General features: G+C 40.2%; 2 protein-coding genes across 5 annotated transcripts in view; one reads left to right on the top strand and one right to left on the bottom strand.

The window, feature by feature from the left end:
- IMMP2L (inner mitochondrial membrane peptidase subunit 2) overlaps nt 1-26,127 on the top strand; it is a 468,990-nt gene that overhangs the window by 142,588 nt on the left and 300,275 nt on the right. The window lies entirely within an intron of this gene.
- The window catches only part of LRRN3 (leucine rich repeat neuronal 3), a 45,161-nt gene continuing 41,248 nt past the window's right edge, over nt 22,215-26,127 (bottom strand). For both annotated transcript variants that reach the window (XM_079994185.1, XM_079994184.1), the window contains one exon: nt 22,215-25,207. In XM_079994185.1, coding sequence (XP_079850311.1) covers nt 22,726-24,852 — 2,127 coding nt within the window. In that variant the 5' untranslated portion in view covers nt 24,853-25,207 and the 3' untranslated portion in view covers nt 22,215-22,725. The remainder of the gene's footprint in view (nt 25,208-26,127) is intronic.

Raw genomic sequence — 26,127 nt, 5'->3', positions numbered from 1 at the left:
GAAGCTTTTCTGGGTGGTGAAATCTGACCTTGTGAAATCTGACCAAGGGGGAGATGTAGTAGAAGTTGTGATTCATTTACAAAAGTCTTTGAGTATATAATACCCTGTATCTGGCATTATGCTAACTCCACAATTAATGCAGCGTCATTAGTGGTAATGTCTGGAGTGCTATGCATATGGTCTCCTTTTGTTGAATGGCATTCAGTTACTGGAGTTTGAGCATGTGCACAAGGTGCTTAGTTGAGTCTGACCCCTTGCATATTCAATTCTTCTTCTTGTTAGTTTATTAAATCCAGCAGGGAAGAGAAGTCTATCTGAGTTTTAAATGCCTTACTGGGAGAAGGAGCATCTCCAGCTTATTTAAAAGAAACCACCATTCAGCTATTCCTGAAGAAATCTATTGTGGAGCCCGTCATTGTTAACAAGTCTAGTGGCTAACAATCCATTCCTGGATAAGGTGATTTAAAGAGTGGTAGTTGGCCAACTCTGTTCTGTCTTAGGTGGAACTAATTATCTAGTTCCATTTCAGAAAGTTTTTAGACCTGATTTTGTCACACAAATTGTCTTGGTTTATTTCTGGACTGGTCCTTAGCAAGAAAAGAAACACCAAGCTGATTACAACTCCGTTGATTCTTTCAACTCCTTAGCAGCTTTTGACACCATCAACCATGGAATCCATGGAATTCCTAATTTGACAGTTGTTTCCAGAAAGTGCTGCTTGGAGAATTCCTTAGCAGTCACATTTTGAGGTTCAAGAGGGTTCTGTTTAACAATTAAAGGAAACCAGGTATTTTGTCTGAGGTTTTACCAGAATGTGGAGGACACTCTGTTTCTCATCATACACAGGTGAGACATTGACTGTCCTGAACTAGCACTTCGGCACAGTGATGGATTGGATGATGGCAAACAAACTGAGATACAATCCGTATAAAGTTGAGATACTGCTGGTACGGGGTTCAGCCTGTTCTTTTTTTAAAAAATAACTTTTTATTTGATTTTCAAGAATATAAACATACAACAAAACCAATTCTGAGTCCAGATATCAAGATTACTCTGAATCTCCTGACTTCCCCCCATCCCTTCCATGGGTCTTATTGATCCTATTTTCTTTTCTTTTTTAATCATTTTTATTAAGTTTCCCATTTTAACAATCCAAACAAATCACATTGAATGTTCCAAATTATACAAATACATATCAAATAGTCCAAATATTCTGCCTAAATAATAATTTTTTTGTTGGGACTTCCCATGCTTCAAGTTTGGGGGGGGGGGCTCTGATCATCTCATATCTCTGCTGCCTTGAATAGTCTTTCTAATAGTTCCTTTAAATCTTCCTGTTTTAAACCTTTCTTCTTTCATGGCCTCTGAGTTGTTTCCACAAGCGAGTTGAAATAAGCAATGATCTATTGATCCTATTTTCAACTGCATACCAATACTTCACCAATTTTTTTATCTTTCTATCCATGCATTCTGTTACATTACAAGTGTGTTTAAATTCCTGCCAATGTTTTAATCTGCTTAAAATAATCTTGTATATACATTATAAACTTTTCCCATTCTTTTTTAAAGTTCTTATCTTCTTGGTTCCTGAGTCTCCCGGTTGATTTTGCCATTTTGGCATAGTCCATCAACTTGGTTTGCCATTCTTCTCTGGTCAGGGTTGTCTCTTCCTTCCATCTCTGGGCTAGTAATGTCCGTTCAGCCTGTTCTTGATGGGGTCACACTCTTCCTAAAGGATCAGGTTCACAGTCTGGAGGTGCTCATTAACCCATTCTTGCCATTAGACACCAAGTGACCTCTGTGGCTCACACCATTTATCACCTTTGGCTGATGTGCCAGCTGTGATCTTGCTTGGCTAGAGACAGTTTGGCCACAGTTACCCATGTCCTAGTATTTACACTATTGCAATGCGTTATAAGTGGGGCTGCCTTTAAAAATGACAGAAATGACAGTTAATCCAGGATACAACCCAAATACTATTTATTGGAATCAGATAGTTTTACTGCATTATGTTTGCAGCTTGTCAGATGCATTGGCTTCCAGTATCCATCTGGGCCCAATGGTTTGGAGCCAGGTTTGCTAAAATACTAACTTCTCATTTATGTACCAACATGAACCCAAATGCCTTCTTCTGAGGCTGTTCTCAGACTACCCTTGCTCAATGAACTGAGGTGGGTAACCCCTAAGGAGTAACATAATTCGTGGCTTTAAAATAAGCACAGGCCACATATAATATATTATAATGCACTAACATGCCTCTCGTCTTCCATTGGCTTTACCCATTCTGGCAGCATATTTTCAATACAAAAGTTCAAGCCTGTCATTCAGAAATCTGTGTATTCTACTTTCCTCCCTGAAACCGCTGGAACATATTACTTGCATATCTACTTGAATGGGATTTTTCATTTGTAGCGGAATGGGAAAGCATATAGTGCCTATCCACAGTCAGAAGTTCACGGGCAAGTTTATGAAGTTGTGTGTGCTGCTTTGAATTCAGTACTTTATTTACCAAGGTAACTGAAACGTATAGAAAACCTCTATAATGTTAGTATTTGGTTATATTCTATCTGACCCATACAGGGTTGTATCTGACTAAGTCATACACAGAGAAGACCTACTAAAATCATGCATTAGTCATCTCCATAGATTTCAGTGTGCCACTCTGAATCCCAGTTAGTTGACTATAAACCAATATTTACAAATAGTTGCTCTTTTTCCCTTTAGCAGTTAAAGTGAATGTTAATAATACAACAAATATTTCTTCTCACATGAAGTTTATATTTAAAAATACTTTTTATATGATGTGCCATAAATGTTAAAAAGGATGTTTATGTAGTCGCATACACTGCTATTTGGTTATCTATGCTACTGTGTAATGTAGAGTTGATGTCCTGTACAATCAAATACTCTTACTTGAATATTTGCTGTCTTTTAGTGCATATTGGTCTTTCCATTTTGTTAATTAAAATCAGTTATATTTGTGTGTGTGTGTGTGGTTAAAACCTTTTAGCATTAGGAAATAACTGTAAAGTTCACTGTAGCACAGACTTTGGATTTCTACAAAGGTCATTACTTACATGTTATTGATTAGGTGAGTGTGTTTAATCACTTGCCATTAGGAGGTTACTGTGTCACCTACATCCTATTGATTCAAATTGTGCCAGTGAGGCAGTAGCAATATATCTTACTGTCTGTTGTGTCTTTCAGTAGCTTTGTGCAAAATTATGCTCTTTAGCTGGAAGACGATCTAGATTATCTAGATTAAAAGGGGGTTTTTTGTTTGCTTTTTTGCATCACTAGGAACGACAATGGAAAAGGAAAACGAATGATGGAACAATATGAATTAAGTTTCTGAGTACCACAGCTTGGTTAAACATTAAGTGTTTTACAGCCTGGGAGTTACTATTATGATTCAGTCATTTAGGTTGTTCCCATAAAGAGAGTTCACTTATTCTTTTATTGGCACTGGACTTCATTAAAATACCATGGTATCTCACCATAAAAAATGGAATGGGTGACCATATTGGCTGTAGACCGGAAGTTTAAAATGGGGCCATTATTCAGCTTTGTTACACATCAGATGAGGAGGCAGGAAAGTTATTGGCTGAAACACAATGTCACACGTTATCTATGTACCTATAGCGATGTGTCCATCATGATAGGTTAGCAGTCATTTTGTTTAAGTTTTGTTTCCAATTAAAAACTTGTCATTAGGCTAGTAGATATTTTATTTATATATTATTTATAATCCAGATTTCTTTCCCACCCTTCTCTATATGGTCCCATGGCAGGTTATAACTATATAAGAATGCAATATTAAAATCAGTTAGAACGATTTAAAATAAGAACAGGGTGTGTCCCAAATGCGCGCGCGCGCGCGCGCACACACACACACACACCACACAAATATATCAGGTGTCAAAGGCCAGGGTAGAATAATAGAATAACAGAGTTGTAGAGTTGGAAGTGTTACTGGAAAAATCCGAGGGCTCCCTTGGACAAAAAGTAAAGACACCAACCAGAGTAAATTGGAGCAAATCAGCAGCCTGTAGGCTTGGCCTTTATTGACTGTTGCAACAGGGTGCTCCCCTCACTTGCAGGTGAGAGGAAAGACACAGAAAATTGGTGTGCAAGACCTTATAAAAACTTTTGAAATTCCCATCCTCTAGGTCAAGCCCACCCCCAGAAACATCATGCATACATTACAGAAAGGAGGGGTTGAGGGAGGAGTTGTGGTGGTAACCTGAGTGTCCTGTCACCTGGCTGGTTCCCTTCTCCTCCTCCCCATGAGTCATTTTCTGAAGACAAAAGGTAGTCACAGTTTCCTGCCCCCTGAGGGAAGATCTGATCATTGTCCTTTGTTCCAGTCCATGCTGAATCCACTCCCATATGCAAGTTCTTTGTGATCTTGATTGTCTTCTGTCTAGGACCATCAGGGTTGGCATAGCAACTGGGCAGGGCTCCTGTGGATGTGCTGGGATGATGAAGGGATTATGGTGCCCTGTATCAAACCTTCCCCATTTTGTAGTCTTTCCTTCATGGAGTAAAATAAAAGTGGAACAGTGCAAATCCGATGTATGGTTGATTTTCTATGAATTTATAACAGAAGTGTAGCGTATGTAGTGTGTGAGTGTGAGTGTGTGTGAAGTTTGTACAAACTGAATGATTGGGGGGGGGGTTTCCTGCTACAGTTGGGACCCCAAGGGTCATCTAGTCCAACCTCCTGCAATGGAAGAATCTCAACTAAAGCATCCATGGCAGGTGGCCATCCAACCTCTGCTTAAGAACCTCCAAGGAAGGCGAGTCCATCACCTTCTGTGGGAGACTGTTCCACTGGTGAACAGCTCTTACGTCAGAAAGATTTTCCTGATGTTTAGTTGGAATCTCCTTTCTTGTAACTTGAAGCTATTGGTTTGAGTCCTACCCTCCAGAGTAGGACAAAATACAAGCTTGCTCCCTCTTCCATGCGACAACCCTTGAGATATTTGATGTTGGCTGTCATAGCGCCTCTCAGTCCCCTCTTTTCCAGACCAAACATACCCAGGTACAGTGGTACCTCGGGTTAAGAACTTAATTCGTTCCGGAGGTCCGTTCTTAACCTGAAACTGTTCTTAACCTGAGGTACCACTTTAGCTAATGGGGCCTTCTGCTGCCACTGTGCCACGGGCGAGCATTTTCTGTTCTCATCCTTAAGCAAAGTTCTTAACCCAAGGTACTATTTCTGGGTTAGCAGAGTCTGTAACCTGAAGCGTCTGTAACCCGAGGTGCCACTGTATGTCTATAGCAGGCAACAAAAGCTTATACAGTGAAGGTGCCCAATTTATGGGTGGAAAGTGCCATAGTTTAAGGGCTGCAACAGAAAATACCTTCTCCTGGACTACTCCTATTCAAACCTCTGAAACCATTCTTTTTTTTTATCAATAGACTTCATGTGCTTTTTCCAAGAAATGATGCAAAGAAACTCACAGTGAAAGAGCAAGCCCACAGATCCCCATCCCCTGGCCATGACTAGTTGCTATTTTCCACACAGGTTGTTTGATCACTTAATGTCATCAAAGCTGTTTTTGAAGCTCTGGGTTTGGTGCCATGGTGCAAGCCCAAAGTATGGGAGATTGCGCCTAGGAAGAGACGGTAGAGAGAGCAGTTGTGTATCCCTGCCTTGCTTCCTTCCCCTATGTGATGTCACAGCCTGGGTGCTGTGAATGAACGCAAAATCCACTCAGGCAAAATGGTAAAGCCAGAGACTGTAATGATAGTGGATATCAATAATTCTGTCTCTTCTGAAGAGCATATGAAAAGTTGGAGCTGGCTTTACTTTGAAGCCTCTGGCAAGCCTGCTTTCTTCTCTAGTGATGTGCGGGTTTAAAATTCACTGACCTACCCTCAACTTTCAAAGCTGGCTCTTTTCCAAGGCTCCTGTTTACAGCGGCTGCAGCACTCTTTGCTTAGCAACATATTTAATGGGGCCACGGGGAATTTGGACTTCCATCTAAATGAGTTCAGAATGCCAAAGAGGAGGATCAGGAGTTCAGGTGGAAGAGAAATGAAAAGAAACACTTAAAATACTGGGTCATTGCAAGTAACCACCTCCTTCCTTCTGGCCTTCATAAGGATGCAGTTTTATATGTGCTTTTAAAGTCCCCACTGCAAAGCAATAGCATTCAGGGGTTTCTCGTATTTTTTTTTAATGCAGCAGAAGTGTAAAAGTTTTTTTGTCAAGTGCGTGTTTCTTCTTTCATCCCAGTTGTCAGGGATTGAACCACTGCAGGGAAGTGAAAGGCGTTTAGTACTTCAGTGCTGTGAAGAAAACAAAGGGGTTGGGGGCTGGGAGATGCATATTAGGTAACAAAACGAAACAGGATATTCTATTGACTGTGGATTATTGTGGATGTGTGTTTTCAGTCACACATCAATTAATTAAACAGGGAAGAAAGTTTGTGGGGGGTTTTATACTCAAGAGTAAATAATAAAATTACTTGCATTTGCATTGCTGCTTCTTAATATTCCGGCTGCACATAAAAGCCTGTATGTGACCCGATTTTGTGAAACTCTGCAGTGGTTGATGCTTTGCTTGGGTGTCCAAGATCTTTTCCATATCATCGGTTGACAATTGATGGTAGTCCTATTTACCTCTCCACATGTTTATGCTGTGTGCATAGGGGAGAACAGGACCATGGCTGCCAGCCCACACATCTGTTAAGGGGAGCCCATTTCACCACAAATATTGATTGCTGCAATCTCTCACACAGCTATGTTGATTTCAGTGTGGATTTACCCATGCATAATTCCAAACTGAAGAAAACACTGCCTGTAATCATATTGTGCGTGTAAGCACTACACTGATGATTAAAGAATCAGATCACCAGACTAATGTTGTGCTGTAATAAACTGGCAAAGTGGTTGTTGCATCTGTAGATTAGCTTTTGCTAAAAATGGCATTCTGATTACTTGGAGGTATGTCTCAAGTGACTCCCTGAGCCAGATTTTTAATTAGCTCAGTTTCTAATGTGGATGTTCTTTTCTTCCTGCATAGTTTTAATCGTCTAGACTAAAATGTTGCGCTGCACCACAAATGCCAGAGAGGAAGCAATGTTTGCTGACCCAGTTCACATTAAAAACCACACATTTTTGTAACAGTATTAGTTAACCAGCTATATGTATATAGTTGCTCTTTGAAGTCCAGGTTCATTATTTATTTTGAAGCATATGAGCGTTTACATATATTCATCACTTGTACCAGTGCAATATTTACTCAGAATCAAGCCCCATTGTATTCAGTGAGTCTTGCTCCTAGATAAGTGTGCATAGTATAGAAACTCTCTTAGTGCTTAGTCTTATGTACACCAAAACCCCGTTTAGATCACACTGCTTATGCGGCATTGTGTTGCTAAGTGTATCACAAGGTATTCACAACATGATAGTTTAGATACTTTACAGATCTGGTGTTGCATCCCATGCACAGATGTGTATTCATGATTGCGGCCGCTCTCCAGTTGACAGATAGATCAAGCCTTATACTCCCATTCCTCCTGAATTCCTCTCCTGCAGTATTCCCGTGGTTGGAATGTGGCCTATCATTTGTATGGGAAATTGAAGCCCCAGTCTGCACATTCAAAGTCAAGCACTAGCTCAAAGCCAAATAGAAGTGGACTGGAATTAGCAAAGCTAGCTGCAGCAGCAGAAACAGAAAGGTGCACTGGAGATAGAAAATTCTGATCCAGGAGGCCATAATATAGAGAAGTTAAATCTCTGCTCTATAGCTTCCACCTCAGCTCACATTTCCTAGCCCTCTTCTCCAGCTATTGGCATCCTCTTCAGGTGTGAGTGAAGGGAGACATCTTTGTAGGAGGCCTGGATTTGGAAGAGATCCAAAGCTGACACATCTCCACTCTTTGGTCTTCAGCAAAAACGCTTCAATCTCAGGTAGCCTCTCCTGCTTCTCTTGGCTAACAGCAATGACCACTGCTACTTATATAGAAGGTTACTTGTATGTCCATGTGCAAAGTTATGCTTCATTCCCCATTGTGGCTTGCCTCTTAGTAGACATGTATAGGCTAATCCTCTCCACAAAAAAATACACCAGTTTACAATATCTATATTTCTGAATGTGCTACAATCAAATTAAATTAAGAAGGATACTCTCAGTAGATAGCTTTAACTTTTATGCAATTAACACTTCGTTGTCTTACGTTTCTCAGTGTCTTTCTCAATTAAAGCAGCAAAGGTAGGAAATATGATCTCTCCCAACCCTTTTGATTATTGAATAGACATAATGAGAAAAAAATAGCTTAAAAAAAAGAGAGAAATAAATGCTGCCCAGTTGTTGATTTGATTTGAATCAATTGTTGGGAAAGGCAGGGGGGAAATTAAATTGGTTCTGTCTCCATAGCCTTACACATAATTTTTAGTGAAAGTGCAGTGGGAGGAATTATTTTCTTTGTTTTGTTCTGCATAAATCTGAAATAATTTTCTCATTAATGTAACTTCAGCAATGAACTCTCTCGCAGTGTTTGGTGAACTCTAAACAATAGTCTATCTTGTTGTCGATGGAATGTACTTTGGTGGAATGTATTTAAAGCATAGACCAAACCAAAGCAGCAGGCATATAAGTGATAATGGCCTTTTACTCACAATTGAAAATTTTATTTGTACAGATACAGACTCTTTATATGCAGAAATGTACCTTTTGGAGTTTTGTGCAGCCTTGCTTTATTTTCAGGCAGAATTGGGTTTTTGGATAGTGTGAAATGAGTGATGGAATGCTTTTTGTTTGTTTTTTTTAATGAGGAAACATGACATACAGTTATCTGAGGAAGGATATTATAAAAACATATGGATGAGGCCAACGGCCCATCTGATGCAGCTTCCTGTTCTCATAGCGGCCAACCAGATGCCTATAGGAAGCCTGCAACCAGGACCTGAGTGCGACAGCACCTGACAAGTAGACTAGTAGACTGTGCATAATTGCATGCATGCGGTGCTGGGACTTTAAATGCTATGGTGGCACTACAGCTTGAAGCATGAAATAATAAGAACATTAGATTTGGGGATCCATCCAGGGCTGTCACTCTTGTCTGCTTGATGTTCTTGATGTTCCACATGTGGCCTGCCCTTTGCCTTCAGGTCTTTCCATCCATAGCTGGATGGAAACTGGATGGATGGTGTTATGTACTGAGTTGAATAGGATCCAAAATGCAGTAGTCTGATTGGTCCTAGAAAAATAGGATTCAGAATGCAGCAGTCTGTTTGGTCCTAGAACAATAGGACCCAGAATGCAGCAGTCTGATTGGTCCACAGGAGCCACCCAATCCAGCTCCAGGTGGAAGTGAATCCACAACCTGATTGGCCTACAGGAGAATCCCGGAATTAGCCAATCACGTGGGGCCCATTGTGTAAATAATGTATATAAAGTATATAAAGCAGACATTCTGAAGGAACTTCCATTCCTCCTCACCACCAAGAGCTGAATAAAGAGCATGAAATCCACTCTCTACTCTGAGTATATTTCAGATGGATACTGGCTTCTTGTCTGATTCTGATGTTAATGAATCCCTGTTCCCAAGTACTTGATGGTATTTCTGAAAATGAAGCTAGTTTGGTCAAACATTACACTCCTGAAATGGTTGCTTATTTCCCTGTCAGACCTCTGAACACTCCTATAATTTTTTTTGGTCACTTCAGAGAGATAAGCAATTTGTTCTGTAGGAACATACATTTGCGTTTCTGCATGCACACACACAGAGAGAGGGAGGGAGGGAGATTGAGAGAGAGAACACTGTGTCTTCTGAAAATTTTTGAATGTTTCAAACTGCATTGCCAGGAAGTATTCTCCTAGGACTCTTTTTTTTTAACCTAAATAAATCAATTCAGTATAGGTATTCTTGTAAAAATAGACCTTTTGGGTTGTTTCAGATGTGCTCCTTTGAAGAACTGCACAACCTACCTGCACTTTTAAAACAAATATGTCAACATGTTGTGGTTCTCTTGGCACAAAGGTTTTTCCAGCCTGTTTTTTTTAGTTTCAAAACCTTGCTGAAACATATTTCCCCCCTTTCCCTAAGCCAATTATCAGAATTTTGTATAGTGTTGAATTTGGAAATGACCACATCCTAGGCAGTGATTCATACATTAAATAATTACTCAGGGAGTAACTTCAAGATGTGTGTGTGAGTGCCTAGTCACTGGGAGAGGCTTCTGAAGTTGCACTGAAATGCTGGTGGAGGTTCTGTTTTGACTTGCTATGTAACATTTAACAGGATGGAGTCATGCTTCTCCCTTGTAATGATGATGTATGGACAGCACACATGCCTGAGACCTGTGTTTTCCCTTGATTGAGATGTGCAGGTTCCTCCTTTAATATGCCAGGCACTCAGTCCATGTACCAGCATGATGTGACAGGTTAGAAGCACAGCTTGGTGGACTGCATTCAGCAGTGAGTTGGCCCAGAAGAAGCTCTGCAGATTTGACTGGGTTGATCTGTTTCTCCAGGACCTGGAGGATGCTGGGTTGTGCTATCTGAATCCAGTGGGGCCTGAGGGTGAATTACACAGGAACCGTGAACAGAATATGTGTGAGTCAATTATATATCCCAAGATTTACACTTCTACAGAAGAAAAACGCACCTTGCAATAAGTGCCATTAAAAAAAAATGAAAATGAGACTTGTGCATTGGGAATTATTTCTCTGCCAAGCAAAAGATTGTGTGGTCTGTAATGTCCTGGCCTTGTGAAAGAGCACAGTTCTATTTCTATTGTACAGTTTGATTAATCCCATAGGAGACTGATTGTAGCTTCAGTGGCTGTTAGAAATGGTTCTTTAATTCCCAAACATATTTGCTTGACTTCCAGCTATGCAGCTCAGGCTAAAAAGCACAGTCAAGGGTTATTTTCTTATACATTTAAAGACCTTAGGGATACATATTCAACTTGATCATGTGGGTGTATGGGGCAGTCACCCAAATGAAATCCACTTCTGTCGGGTCCCCTACTCCAACCCCATTTTTGAACTGCTCTTCCATCATTGTTTGTCTTTAGGAGTTTTCAGATTCCCATAAGAATGAAAGAGCCCAGAATTTGGAGCCCAGCATGATTTGATTATGGTGAATTTGAGTCAGCAGCTACTTTAGTGGGAGGCAGATGTTGCTGTTTTCCACTCTCATAAACTGTAACATTAAAAGGGACATCAGCTAATTTTGTATCTGGAAGAGGCCATCTGGACTCTTTTCAGCTGTACTCATGCTCTTAGGTAGTTCTTTTTTCATTCATTTTACTTAACATTAGATTTTCTTTCCTGGTGTGGTGGGTTTTATTGTTTGCTAACCTTAAAAAGCAGACACGCTTTGAGAGCTGATGCGGCATAGTGGCCAAAGAGACAAAACTGCAAATCTGGGAAAACCCAGTTCAAGTTGCCTTTGCCATGAATTCAGTAGAATTTGGCAAACCACTGTCTCTCAGGCTCAGCCCCCTATTTCCAATATGGACATAATGCAGCCTTAACTTACAGTGTTGCTGCAAGAGTACTGAACCCTCAATTTGGGGACCTAATCCTGCCGCCAAACAATCCCCTCTCCCCCCCCAGCACTTCTGATTTGGGTGCTAGTGGCAAAATGGGGGGGGAAGCCCATCAGGAAAAAAAGATGCAAAATGGATGTTGCTCAAGCCACATACCCTGAGTGCTACACGCCAAGAACACCCGTAGTTAGAAAAATGCACTAATGCTACCTGGGTTGCCATTAACAACTCAGAATTGAGGAGTATTCTAAGCTAGGTACCTGATGAATTGCAGAATCTTCCTTTATGCTCTATGGCCTGGAAAAGCAAGCATCAGGATACTTCCTCAAGCTAGAAGCAGGCAAATGTGTGTTACATTTAGAGCCTTTAGATAATTCAGTCAGTCCCTTCTTGTTTTCTGCCTCAGCTTCCCTTTCTTGACACCCTCCTTTGCATTATCTTCCATTCCACTTGAAAATGCCACATCCCAGACTGGATTTGCCAAGGTTTGAGCTTCATCACCTACTGCTACTGAATAAATGGCTTGAGGTCATTGTGTGGCAGCTAAACCAGATGTTTCCTTGGCAGTGTGACAAAAAGTAATTGAATAATCCTAGAATGGAGATTTCCTTACCTCCATGTCTTCCTTGTCAGCCAGCAGTCTCCTTGTGCTTGTCACAGTCTCCAGGTGTTCTCTTCCTATTGGTTCTATGATATCAACACCAACATATATTATAAGTTTGAGTTTGGCTCTAACTTAAGATATAGAGGACCATAAAGCAGAGGTGGGGGAAAGTGTTTCCAATAGATGAGCAAGTTAAATGGTTGCCTCCTGGCTAGAAGGGCACTTTTGCTGCAAAGTCCTATCTCATGGCATATCTGTCTAGTAGTAAAGGACTAGAAAGGCTGCGGTTTCTGTGACATTTGGTGTATTAAGTGCTTATTAGTACAGATCATGTATGGTTCACTTGCAAATCAAGGGCTCAGGAGGGCTTTTAATGGAAACAGCGAGCAATCCAATCAATTTGAAAGGCTCTAATTGGTCTTTATATTTGCAGAGTTCTGTAGAGCAAAAGCTTACACTTCCTAGGTTTTTCTCATAGCATTTACAAAGCAAGTTGTCAAAGTTTGGAAAGGGCCTTTTTGGTGTGTTTTGTACTCTCCTTTCTTGACATCAGCAACCATATGAAGCAGAAAATTGTTGTGTGTGCTTCAGCCACATTATAAATACTTAGCTGCAGTATTACTTGGACCTACAGCTTTTTATTGCCTTTTTAAAGTTTTCTTGCCTTTTTATTTTATTTTATTGTTTTGTCTTTTTGTAAACCACTTTGAGGTTTATTTGGTTTTTTTTACAATCAAGCTTTTATATATATAAATCAATATAATTAAACAGTTGGTCTGTGAGCACTTAGAAAAGGATTCTGCGATTACTAAGACCCAGTGTGGGTTTCTCAACAAGTTATGCCAAACAAATCTTGTTTCCTTTTTTTTGATAAGTGTTATAAGCCTGATGGATCGGGGGAATACTGTTGACATAGCATATCTTGATTTCAATAAGACTTTTGACAAAGTCCTCCATGAACTTGCAGAGAATCTGTTAAAATATGGTCTGGGTGAGGTTACTGTTAGATAGATTTGTAGCTGTTTGACCAAACCCAAAGAGCACTCACTAATGCCTTCTCATAAAAAAGTGACTAGTGGGGTGCCACAGGGTTCTGTCCTGGGCCCATTGTTGTTCAACATCTTTATAAATGACTTGGATGAAGGAATTGAGGAGATGCTCATCACATTTGCAGATGGAACCAAACTAGGAGTTGCTAATACTGCAGAAGACAGAATCAGGATTCAAGATGGCCTAAATAGAGCCAAACAGCCTACCATGCACACCCTGAGCTAGGCTGCTATCCTCTGGTGTGGTGGGGGATACTATATCCTTTTGTCAGTGTTGAAATGATTCAGCAGCTGTCAGTCTGGTCAGCTTCTGTTCAAGGAAACAGAAGAGTGCTATATTGCCCCTTGCCTCAGGCAGCAAAATGTCTTGGGTCAACCCTGGCATTGGCAGGCAACTTTTCACACTCTGAAGTTGACTCATTGTAGCCAAAGTACAATGAAGTACCATGAACATTGGGGGTAGGGGGCTTGGTTGAGCACACAGCATTAACTTTGGAGACTATACATTAAACCAAACTGAGTGTTATTACTTGGAATGTCTCCAAACTGACATCTTCTGGCTAGAAAAAGACAGAGCAAGACTGTTTGGCAGGAAACTGTGAGGTTTTGAGAAGAGCAAAATACTTAGGAGCTCAATAACTACTGTGCAGTTTGTTGGTTGGCATCAGTGGAGGTAATTATGTAATTAATGGAAGTTGTTAATTGTGTTGCTGGCCATCCAAATTGTATGATTTGTCAGTAAATTCATTTTACAATAAAAGAGATGGGTGGATGTTGAGAAAGAAAAGTTAGGGAACATAAGAGCTGCTATATTATCCTGTGAGCCTTGTTAGAAGTGCAAGAGTTGTAAAATGAGGCGGTGAGCACCCTTAGGAACTTTTGGAGGTGGAGGACATATTTGGATGTCTGCCCCTCTGGGTTGTGACCTGTAAGGCTAGACATGGAATGCCTTTGGGACTGCCTGATCTCACCCACCAGGAATTGTGGGGCCCTCATCTAAGACTTGGGTCAGGAAGTGTCCATATTCATCTTAAGAGCAAGGCTTATGTAATGGGCTATAATCAAACCATGTGAGGTGGCTCACCCAGGTTTGGTTGGGTTCTGGTTGCTCCCACATGGTGCTTACCCTCTGCTGAGATCTGTATTGAGTAAAACATGGTCCTAATTCAATCCCACATACTCGTGTCTTGCCTCTTATTTACCTATTCCAGGTGAAAATTAAGGAAGAAGAGATAGCAAACATGGGGCTGGTGTATTATCTTGTGCACTCTTATAGAAGAGCAAGATAGCACCTGTATGTATCATTTTTCGGGGGGGGGGAGACCTTGATCTTGTTCTGCCTACTATGTGATTGCTTATTTTTGTTATCATCTGCACCTGCCTGTCAATGGTAAAACAGAGATAAAGAAATACACCTGGGATGATCCGTAATGAGACCCTCTATAATGAGCAATATATGGTGAATACAATGGAATTGTCAGAGGGTGGGTGAAAGCTCTTAATAGTCTTACCCAGCTGCAGTTCTTTATCTTTCTTTCAGTACTGACAGACAGGCATACAAGACAGCAAGCAAGGAGATAGCAGGTAGGACCAGATCAAGCTATTCATTTACATAAGAAGGGCACAGGTGTTATCTTGCTGTTTTATAAGGGCACTTAGGATATGTCAGCTTCCGTGTTTCAATGGTGAATAAAATGTCCATACTGCACTGTCATCATCATTCTTTCTCCTTTTTCATCCCTCAGAAAATATGTGTTGATCTTTCCATTTTAAGAGGGAAAGGCTGATGGCCAGTGTTGTCTAAGACCTTTTTTAAAAAAACAAACAAACCAACCAAACATATTTCTTACCTTTCTCTTCTTTTTGCAAGATAGCTCTTTAAGTAACCATGATATAAGTATTTAGATTGTAGTGCTGTGTCATAGCTTACCTGTATAAGCAGTTAGTGAATGCACTGAACCACTAGAACAGCCTTCTCTAACCTGGCCATTGGATATGCTTGCTTGGGCCTGATGAGGGTTATACTCCAGCTCTCCGCAGGTTAGTACACAGGAGAAGAGGGAAAGCTGATGGATGTGCAAATATATATATAAATAAATATTTGTTCCTTTTCATTCTAATTAGCCGGCTTATGAAGTATGAATGGGGATGAAGCAGTGGATGGGGAAGCCACTGTATGAGATAATAAAATGTTGGCAGTGAATACACAGGGTGATCATAGAATCATACAGTTGGAAGGGACCGCCACCTGCAATACAGGAATCTTTAGCCCAGGTAGGAGTCTCATGCTCTACCAGCTGAGCTATACAGATGTTCTGTTACAACTTGCCTCAAGTATAAAGAGTAGAAATATGTAAAATTGTAAATGTTTGGGTAGTCTGCCCTGAGTCCAAATGTGTGGGAGAATGCTCCTCATATATCTAGGCAGTAGTACATGTAGACCTGGACTTTGGAACTGATGTCCAGAGCCCTGTAGCTCAGGTGGTCCCAACTGGCTACCCAGAGAGCAGCTGATGGAAGGAAACCAGCAAACAGGCCCTGCCGGAGCATGCCATGACCTGTTGGGACCAATGTAGGTTGACACAGCTTGCTTGCTTTCAAAAGCATTTTATAGTCAGAAGAAAGCTGACCAGGCATGCACATGTTCATAGATGCCTTTTATTTTTACTTTTAAAACACAGTGGGTGAGTTTCAATGCTGGTGCTACTCAGAGTAGTCCAATTGACATTTATGGGCACGGTTGACTTAGGTGCTGCCTAGACAGCATCTTAAAAAGCAGAGACATCACCTTGCCGACAAAGGTCCGTATACTTAAAGCTATGGTTTTCCCAGTAGTGATGTACGAAAGTGAGAGCTGGCCCATAAAGAAGGCTGATCGCCGAAGAATTTATGCTTTTGAATTATGGTGCTGGGGGAGACTCTTGAGACTGCAAGAAGACTGGACTGCAAGAAGATCAAACCTCTCCATTCTTAAGGAAATCAGCCCTGAGTGCTCACTGGAAGGACAGATCCTGAAGCTGAGGCTCCAATACTTTGGCCACCTCATGAGAAGAGAAGACACCCTGGAAAAGACCCTGATGCTGGGAAAGATGGAGGGCACAAGGAGAAGGGGACGACAGAGGACGAGATGATTGGACAGTGTTCTTGAAGCTACTAACATAAGTTTGACCAAACTGCGGGAGGCAGTGGAAGACAGGAGTGCCTGGCGTGCTCTGGTCCACGAATAGCCGGACACGACTAGACAACAACAACTTAGGTGCATTAATTGTAATGAGTCTGCTCTCAGTAGGACTTGTTGAAATACAACCCAATTATCCTTTTCAACAACACAGTGGTGCTCTTTCCAAGTAAATGTGTTTAACTTCAGGGCAGCCAAAGCAAACCAAATTTTATTCCAGTACTTATGATGGTGCTGTGATTAAAGTGAATTTAAAATGCGGAACTGCACATGCTCACAGTATTTATTTATTTTCCAATCAGGTTTGGCAAACTTTTTGTGTGTGGAGGTGGTGGTTTGTTTTCCTGTAAAGTATCAAGGCTGCAGAAGTGGTTGTAAAGCATGTAACTTCAACATCGGGAAGAGATATATTAAGTGACTGCTTCACAGCTGAAGTATTTCACATGGCAGTCTAAAGTGTCCCATCCTACCATTAAGTCTAAGATCTAAAATTCCCTAGTTCCACAACTCTTTGGGTGAAAAGCAGAAATATGGTGACAGGAAGGCAGAGTCACTTAAACTTCGTCTGTGTACTGTAACATCTAGAAGCCACCCACATTTGGCTTTGTAGGTATATACAACCTATTTTTTTAATTTGAATAATGACAGTAGTTTTAAACCACTAAGGAGGGCATCGTCTACATTCTGTTTCTGTGTTTGAATGAAATGCTGGCATGCATGGTTATTAGACATCTATTAGCTTGTGTTGCCTCCCCTAATTTTTATTTCAACCTTTTGCAAGTGGCACATTTAGGAATGATTTTTAAATGATGATAAAATTATACAGTTCTGGAAAATGTGGGAGAGTAAATGGGATTGCAGCTATGGTGTACAAAAGCATGGCATAATTAATATGTGATTCTTAAGCATTTTATAAAACAGGACTCTCTCTCCCAGAAGAAAAACCTACACTGTATATTCTAAATTTACCAGAAACAGAATTTTCTCATATCAGTTCAATTCACTATTTTTAGTAAAAACTTTACGAATACACAATAGCCCTTTTCCATTTTAAACCATCAAGAAAAAGTGTGTGAGAAAATGTATTTATTTATGAGATTCACTAAGTAGAAACATATTAATGTTATATGGATCCTTACCTAAGTTAACCTAAGAACATCCATGGAAGGAAATTTTCTGATTCCTTTTTCCCAGCTGCAATCAACTGTGCTCCCCAAAGGCCTCTTTTGAGGGGCCCTTCAGAATGATATGGGCACAAGGGGGTGCTGGGGAGCGATTGAAAACTTTCCACCAGCCAAACCTAGTGTTGATTGACTTCTGCACATGCTACACCCCCATGTTCTACCCCACATTGTCCAGGAGGGGCTCCAGTCATCCAGAAAGACTTTTGGTGGGAATCCAAAAGGAAACTTTCCTTCTGTGAACTTCCTTAACTTATTGCAGGAGCCATGTTACCGTCATGAAACCGTGTGATGCATGGAGAACATTGTGCCTAATTCTTGAAGAGGGATACTATTTCCAAATTACAAAAAACTTGAATGAATGTTAAAAAGAGGGCCTTCTCGGAAGTGGTGCCCGCCCTGTGGAACACCCTCCTATCAGATGTCAAGGAAATAACAAAACCCCACCTATTTAATCCTCAACATTTCCCACATTTTGCTAGGAGGATCTGCATGGTGCTTCTACTCGTGTTCACCTGAATGTGAGCAGAGCCTTTTACACAGTTGGAGAGCCTGATAAAGGTCCTTGACTACTAAAGGTGTTCTATGTGCATTCAAGTGAACATGGGTAAAAAGCTCCCTTAAGACCTACCCCTCTAAACAGGGAATGTTGTATGACTGAAGAGTTAGGGTCATGCACATTGGGATGTTGAGGGAAGGACTTCCATGTGCCCCCTGCCCCAATCCAGCTCTGCATTTTCAGGCAAGTGCCTGGACACACATATACAGTGGTACCTCGGGTTAAGTACTTAATTCGTTCCAGAGGTCTGTTCTTAACCTGAAACTGTTCTTAACCTGAAGCACCACTTTAGCTAATGGGGCCTCCTGCTGCCGCTGCACCGCTGCTGCACGATTTCTGTTCTCATCCTCAAGCAAAGTTCTTAACCCGAGGTAGTATTTCTGGGTTAGCGGAGTCTGTAACCGGAAGCATCTGTAACCTGAAGAGTATGTAACCTGAGGTACCACTGTAATGGTTTGAATCTTTCAAGCAAAAACTGCACTTATGTATCAGTTATGTGGAAAATAGCATTTTAGATTATTTGAGTAAATTCTTCTGCTTTAAGGAAAACTCTGGGTGGAATTCTGCATTACAGTAAATTACACAAGGAAGCATAGGCACTGGCTCCAGGGGGCTGAGGCTCTTTTTTTAAAAGGGGGCTGCCCCCCTATTGTTGAGGCCAAACATGGAGCCGGGCATGGAACGTTGTCAGGATGTTGTGTGATGTTGCACATACACTGTCAGGATGTTACGCCGGGCCCTGTTAATGTTCTTTGGAAGATGGCGCCTCTGCAGAGAAGTGTAAGAACTGCTGATTTCATCCAAGAAATAAGTTCTTATTGGCATACTTATGGCAAAGTGCTCTTTGTGTGTGGCTATTATTATTTTTTTTGCTTTTGATCTCAGCTGCGTTCTTTGAAACAATGTAATTCTAACCTCTGAGCTATATCAGTAACTGGTTTTAAATGTACTTTGTCTCATAAGACAAACATACAAGATACATGAACAAGTTCTTGCTGACCTATACAGTGCTGACTTTATAATAGGTCATATTTCAAGTACTGTGTGCTTGATAAATAGCCTGCCTCTAAGAGCTCTGTCCTCGGTGCTGAAATCTCTCGTGATGTATGGGCACGTCTGGCTGATAAATTCTAATGTCGGCATGTGTGTGATAGCGATTCATCAGGTTTATAAAGAGTGTGCTCAGTGAAACATACTGAATTCATAAAGATACATATTTTGGATATTATAGAATTACCACTGGGACCCCCACACATCCCATTTTGGTCTTTAAGGCTTCTTTGGAAATCTCTTGCAGCTTGCAAGGAATGACTAAAAATGACCCAGAAAGAATTTGTCATAATTTAAGATGAACTTTTAGTAATTAATGACTTGCTTTCAAGGGGGATTTGTTGTTGTGACAATCAGTGGCAGACCAAACACAGCAGTCTCTGTATAGAAAGAGGACGTATAAACACTAAGAAAGCACTGTGATTTGTATAGATAACATTCTTGGTCAACTTCTTATCCAGCATAATTAAAAGCCTAGAAAGGTTTTTTTTGGGTTGTGGAAAAATTGCACACTTCCTACCTAACTAGATTTTTGAAATTTAAAATGTTGAGTAAATTTTCAGACTCTTAAGAAATTTGAGTTACTTAATTTTGGGCTTTGGGGCGAATTTTAGTTTTTAGTGTCCTGCCTTCAAATTATATTTTGACTCTGAAATGTCACATTTTCACATCCTAATTTGAATGAATTGTCAATCTCAAAGAGTAGGTCCTGCTATCTCTCCAACATTATTTAAAGCAGGGGTCAGGAGCCTCTGCCTTGTAGGCCAATCACTAGGTTTCCCCATTTGGTCCATAAGGCTGTTTTGGGCAAACCATGCCTACCTGCCCTACACCTGATGTCATAGAGTTCAGGGCAGAGCTTTGTCAAAGCTTTCTTGAGCAGTTTCCAAAACACCTGACAGCCATTTGGTTGATAGGCTCCTCTGAAGCTCTAAGCAGGCTTACTCCCATCTGCATCAGCTGATGTGAAAGGTTATCCTGAGTGTTTTTTCTCTGCTTTCTTTCAGCAGCTGTTTCACTCCAAATGGGTTTTCAGTGAAGTGGCTGGTGGAATGAAGATGGGAACACCATACTTTTAGCAGTGATATGTTGCTTGCTAGTACTTTGAAGCCCCAACTTTGAGACTTCAAAGCACCAAATCCTTTGATGTCATTTATGAAGATAGGTGATTGACAGATGGCCAACCTGTCAATTTTGACCTGCAAGGCACATTCTGATAAGAATCTGGCCCATTGAGCCAAAATGCTCCCTTCCACCAATGTAAAGCCTTGCTGAGACAAAAGGCCAGAATTTGGGGGCAGTTTTTTCATTCATTTATAACATATGTCCCTGTCTTTCTTCTATGATGGAAGATAAGGGAGCGTATATTGGGGTCCCAGGTACTTTCCAGGCACTGACCATACTCAAGAGCTATTTAAACTTCAGCAAGAGTATAGCATCATATTGTCATTAGACCTTATCTTTGACTGCACCAAAGGGGATTCTGCTGACACCCAAACCACCCTCAGCCTTCTTGACTGAGTTGTTTCCTGATGATTCAGGAAATCAATGAGGCAGCATTGCATACTTTTAAACTATAGAGCCTCTCTTTCTGCTTTTGAATCTCAGCTACTTACCTTTTTCTAAGGACAAAGCTGCTGGCATTCTATTCACCTCTATACCTTCCCTGCAGAACCCAAATGGTGCCCTCATCTTGTTGCACCATTCAGAAGTCAATGCCTGCCTTCATTTATCCATGTCTCCCTTATGGTGACACCTGAAGCAGGCCACTTCATCCTGCTGTTTGTGCAGAGCTGGCCCTGTTATTTGCCCTACATATTGGCTATTTCTGCCTTGCTTTTTCTCAGTTCTTGATATTCTTGTGAATTCTTTAAGAATTGGTTGGACATCAGCTCTGACACGAACAGGCTACACAATCCAGTTATTATCACTGTAATCATGTAACTTATTTCCAACTCCAGTGGTATACATTTTCCTCAAAATTAGGGGAGACTGTAAATCACAATTCTACACTTTTGTGGCTGACTCTTATTTTGGTGATGATGGTTATTTTGGTTGCATCTGACCTGCTTTCATTTTTACAGCTCTTTATTTTTGTTGTTATTGATCATTTAATCTCTATTGGATTTAGGATTATTATTATTATTATTATTAGTCTTGAACACTGCAAACGCACCAGAAAAGCAAATAAATATTTGCACCAGAAAAGCAAATATATTTTTGATATACCAAGCCTTGATACTCAAATGTGCTTATGCAGCCAAGCTGAGTTACCTAGAATTCTTCATTTGATTTGAATGGAGTCTGGGTAAATCACAGAATCTAATCTGGTTGATTTCTTTGAGACATGCAGTTTGAAGGCCTGATACATCTAGAGAAAAGATTCATTGCTAACAATAGTTACTTCTTGAATGGTTTGCAAGAAAACCCTGATGGATCACACCAAAGTCCCATCTAGTTCAAAATCCAGTTTCCCATTGTGACCAACCAGCTCCCTCTGGGAATAATATCAGCAGGTCACAACATTCTATTAATTTTTAATCCAAATACTCTTTCAGTTCAAGTGGTGTGGCCCAGTTAAGTAAATGCAGATGTTCACACAGCTGATCGTTTCAGTTTTCTACTCAATAATAGCTAGTCTGTAAAATCGGAATGATTATGGTAATGGCTTGTATGAAAATGGATCCATGACTTTGGGGAATTCAATTGTTTTAAAATATACAAAAATGATTATAGTACTATAATTTTTGACTAGAAGCTGCTGAGCGCTTCATAGATTACAAATTAAATACAGCTTTCTTTGCTGTTTTGTTTTGTTCTTTTTAAAAACAAAACACAACACAACATAGTGGAAATTAGCCCTGGTGTTCAGCCAATGAAACACCTTTCCTAAACATTTATGTGAATACTTCAGAAAGTGTTTTATTGTGTCCTTTATTGCAAGTACACAGCCTGAAATAGATTTGATGCTTTCAGGCCTGCAAGTTTGTGTGTATTTACTGGATATTAAAATGTTGGTGTTGCACAGCATGTTCCAGTAAATCCCAAAAAGAACTTATTTAGAAAGAAAGAAGTCCAAAATATTTTGATTGTACTCAAAAATGTATTTTTCCTCATAAAAAAAGTTTCACATACTCACTGTTTCTACTCTACAGAATTTGTCCAATTCATCACACCACGGGTCAATTCTAGTTCACTGCAAAAACTCGTGGCTAATGTGTGTCATATAACACAGGAGGAAGGTATTACTCAATTCCACTATTTCTACATTTAATTAAAAAAACAACAAATACATAAAATTTTCTCCTCTACTTGCACTGTATAGACAGCATTGAGTGCCTCTTAGATTGTAAGAAGTCACACTATAAAGTCCTAGAAAACAATTTGGTTGGCACAGAATTCTTCAAAGACAGGTGTTTGTTTTAAAAAAATACCACACCGGCAAATATTTGTATTTGTAACTATCACCATCTGCTAAGTTCAAGGTTTTGATTTTTGTAGAGGGATACTTTTTTTTTTTTGCTTTTTTATTGAGCACAATTATTTAGTCTTGTGCACCCCAGTTTAGCACACTAGTACAGTAACATTGGTATCTCATGACATATTAGCTGGAACACCTATGACTGTGGCTTGGACTTCGAGTGCTGTGCTTTTCTCTTTGTTAGTATCCCAAAGACTGATTAGAGGAGGGTAAAGCTCACTGAAGGAAAAGGATTGTTTCTTCAGGTAATTCCTGAAGTAGCTGTGTCCTGCATCACAGTTCATTTCATGAGAGATGCAGCTGAAGAGAGAAACCACACAAAAGAATCCCAAAAGTGTAGCAAGACAGACAAACAATGTAGTGATGTTGTTCTTCTCATAATTTGCCACTGTTGGATCCAACCCTTTTGTTGCAATGTTGACGCACTGTCTTGCATTCTGTAACTGGACAGTGGGGATGTCCATACAAATTGTATATTCCGTGGACGGGGTTAGATGTGTAAAATTATAGACTTTTATATGGGATGGAATTCGAGTGCTCCGAGAAGCCAGAGAATTTCCATCTTTTGGAAAGGCAGTCCATCTGATGGCGGATTTCACTATTTTGGAAGTTGCTTTCCAGGACAGAAGTACAGAATTAGATCGCACGTCTTCTACCTTAATAGACAAAGATTTATGGTTATCCTGGGGAAAAGAACCATCCACATTAATCATAATGGATTTTAAATCTGCACCGACCAAATTAGTTGCTATGCATGTGTATAAGCCACTTTCTTTTTGTGTTATATCACTGATATCTAGCGTTCCTTCTGAATGTACATAATATTTAAGAGAAGCAGTGTTGGGCAAAAGTTTATGTCCAGATGGAGTTATCCAATACACTTCAGGCTCTGGTTCCGCTGTCGCTCTGCAGTGTAAAGAAATATAGCTGCCTGTTTCTATATTTATGTTGGAGGGAAAACTTTCTGGGGCTATCAGTGGAAGGCAGATTTCCATCATTTCTCTAAAATGAACCTTCCTCACATTCTGGCCCTGAAATTCAGGAGGGTCTACACAAAATAATGATTCCGGCTCCATGAACCTAATGCTAGTTTTATTCATATTAATCCATCGGATGACGCAGTCACACCGGATTGGGTTGCTGTGTATGCTGATTTCCTTGAGATTAGGCAAAGATTCAATTGTACTGCGGTACAGGGCACTGAGTGCATTACTGTTGAGCATGAGTGATTCCAATCGGGGAAGTCGATAGAATGCATTTGGGTGTACGTATGACAGTCTGGGGTTATTCGTAGCTTCTATTTTTCTCAAGTCTGGCAAATTGTCGACTGCCAGGTTATCAATAGATATCAGTTCAGGCATGTTATTAATTCCCAATTCTTTGAGGTGTATCATATTGCTAAAATCTCCTCTTCGTATTCTGTTAATGGGGTTCTTGTTTAAATCTAAAAATTTAAGGTTAGTAGCCTTTTGAAGAGCAGTGTGGGGCACTTTTACTAATCTGTTGTCATAGAAAGAGATGCTTTCTAAATTGTCAAGGCCAGCCAAGGCATTATCTGGTATTTCTGTGAGATTTATGCCTGCTAAAACCAGGCTCCGCAGATTGATAAGGGGCTTAAAGTTCATATCTTCGATTCTGATAATTGGGTTTTCTCCAATCATAAGAATCTCCAGATTAGGAATAGCTTCAAACCACTTGCTGTTGATCACTTGCAGACTATTGGAATTGAGATGAAGTCTAAGAAGATTATAAAGACCTGTGAAGGCTCCTGGTGCAATTGTGGAAAGCAGGTTGTGATTAATGTAGAGCTCTTGGAGATTGTTCAGCCCAGTGAGACATTTGTCCGGCAACTCTGTAAGTTTGTTTTCTTCCAGATACACTGAAAGAAGTTGGGGTATCTTCCGAAGTTCAATATTGGCCACTGATGATAAACTGTTCTGAGATAAATCCAAACCAGTAAGGTTTACTGGGAAGTCTGCTGGGTATTCAATTTTTTTAATGTTGTTTGCCTGTAGAAGTAGAACCTGTGTGTCAGCAGGCAACTGGGTTGGGAAAGTTGAGAGACCTACATCATTGCAATCCACTGTAGAAACTTCCATGTATATGGATCTTGGAGTGAACCACGGTCTTATATCACATGTACATGACTGTGGGCAGTCTGCTTTTTTATCTACAGCTTGAACTAGCACAGTGATAGTTAGGCCAAGTAAAAAGTGAATTTTGAATGGCATGTCCTTCATTTTAGCTCACTGTTCCAGAAAAGTAATTGGCCCTTAAGGATTGGACAATTACAGTTTTTTAAGTTCAATAGGAGATGGTCATTTGAGAAGACAAACACTTGCATTTGTCAAATGACGCATGCTGCAGAAGCACAACAACCCTCTCTTTCTTGGAAATATGTGGCTCCTTTGCAGTCACTTTGTCCAGTTAAGAGAGGCATATTTGGGGAACAATAAATATTGAGTTGTATTTGAAAAATGTGGTCCACCCAGGAGGTCATCAAAAAGGAAGCAGAACAATCATATAGTAGTGTTAAGTTTAGATTCCATGATGTCTTCCTTCTTTTTATTGTTGTTGTTGTTGTTGAAAAGAGACCTTCAATATAAAGAGAGATAAAACAATTAGTACTTGCTGCTATTAAACAATATAAGCAGAAATATTTTTTGGTGAAAACATATTGTGTTGCTTACTGCAGGTGATATTTAGACAACCTGGCAGACAGATCCTAAAAATCTTTATTGTCTAAAATGCTGGCATCTGGTCACAGAATACCAATGTAGGGGTGTGTGTGTGTGTGTGAGAGAGAGAATCACTAAGTATTCAGAAATTTAAGCATTTGCATGTTGATACAATTAGCACAGCAATATGCCTAATAGTACATATGTCTGCTTGAAGGTGGTAAGCCACATTGAGTTCAATGGAACTTACATATAGGACTTCAAGTTTAAATTTACAGCTGAACTTAAATCCACTGTTTGTGAATGTAAATGAACAGGTTCTTCTATCTGCACTGGTTCTGCCCTCTCCTCCCATTGGTGATGTGGTACCTACCAAACAAACGTTGGTTCATGTGTCACCATCATCTGTGGTGAGATCGACATCTACTAATGTGTGTACATTTTTGGGATCATGACCAATATGTTTCTGAGTACAATAAGAATTCAAATCGCCGTAGAACTTTACATCTGGTTAAACATAATAGCAACTCAGTTTTTTCCAGAAGGCTGGCAGGGTTGGTCTGTTACAACAATATCGGCAGCAAGTCTTGTGGCACATTGCTTGGCACACAATATTTTCAATAAACAAACAAAATGGTAGGCAATACATGACCGACAGATCAAGTTGCATTCTATCTTGCGCTGTTTTCCTTTTGTTTCCTGCAGTCATAATTCACACTGGTAGCTTTGTTTGCAAACTTGTATGATAAGGCCAATGGTTCACTGACATTGATAAATGTATTTTGAGATGTTGCTGGTAAAAGATAGTAAACACTGCATCCCTGGCAAAGGATGTCT

Source organism: Podarcis cretensis (assembly GCF_951804945.1).
Source record: "Podarcis cretensis genome assembly, chromosome: 10".
NCBI classification, from domain to species: domain Eukaryota; kingdom Metazoa; phylum Chordata; class Lepidosauria; order Squamata; family Lacertidae; genus Podarcis; species Podarcis cretensis.
This window is presented reverse-complemented; position numbering and strand designations above follow the sequence as displayed.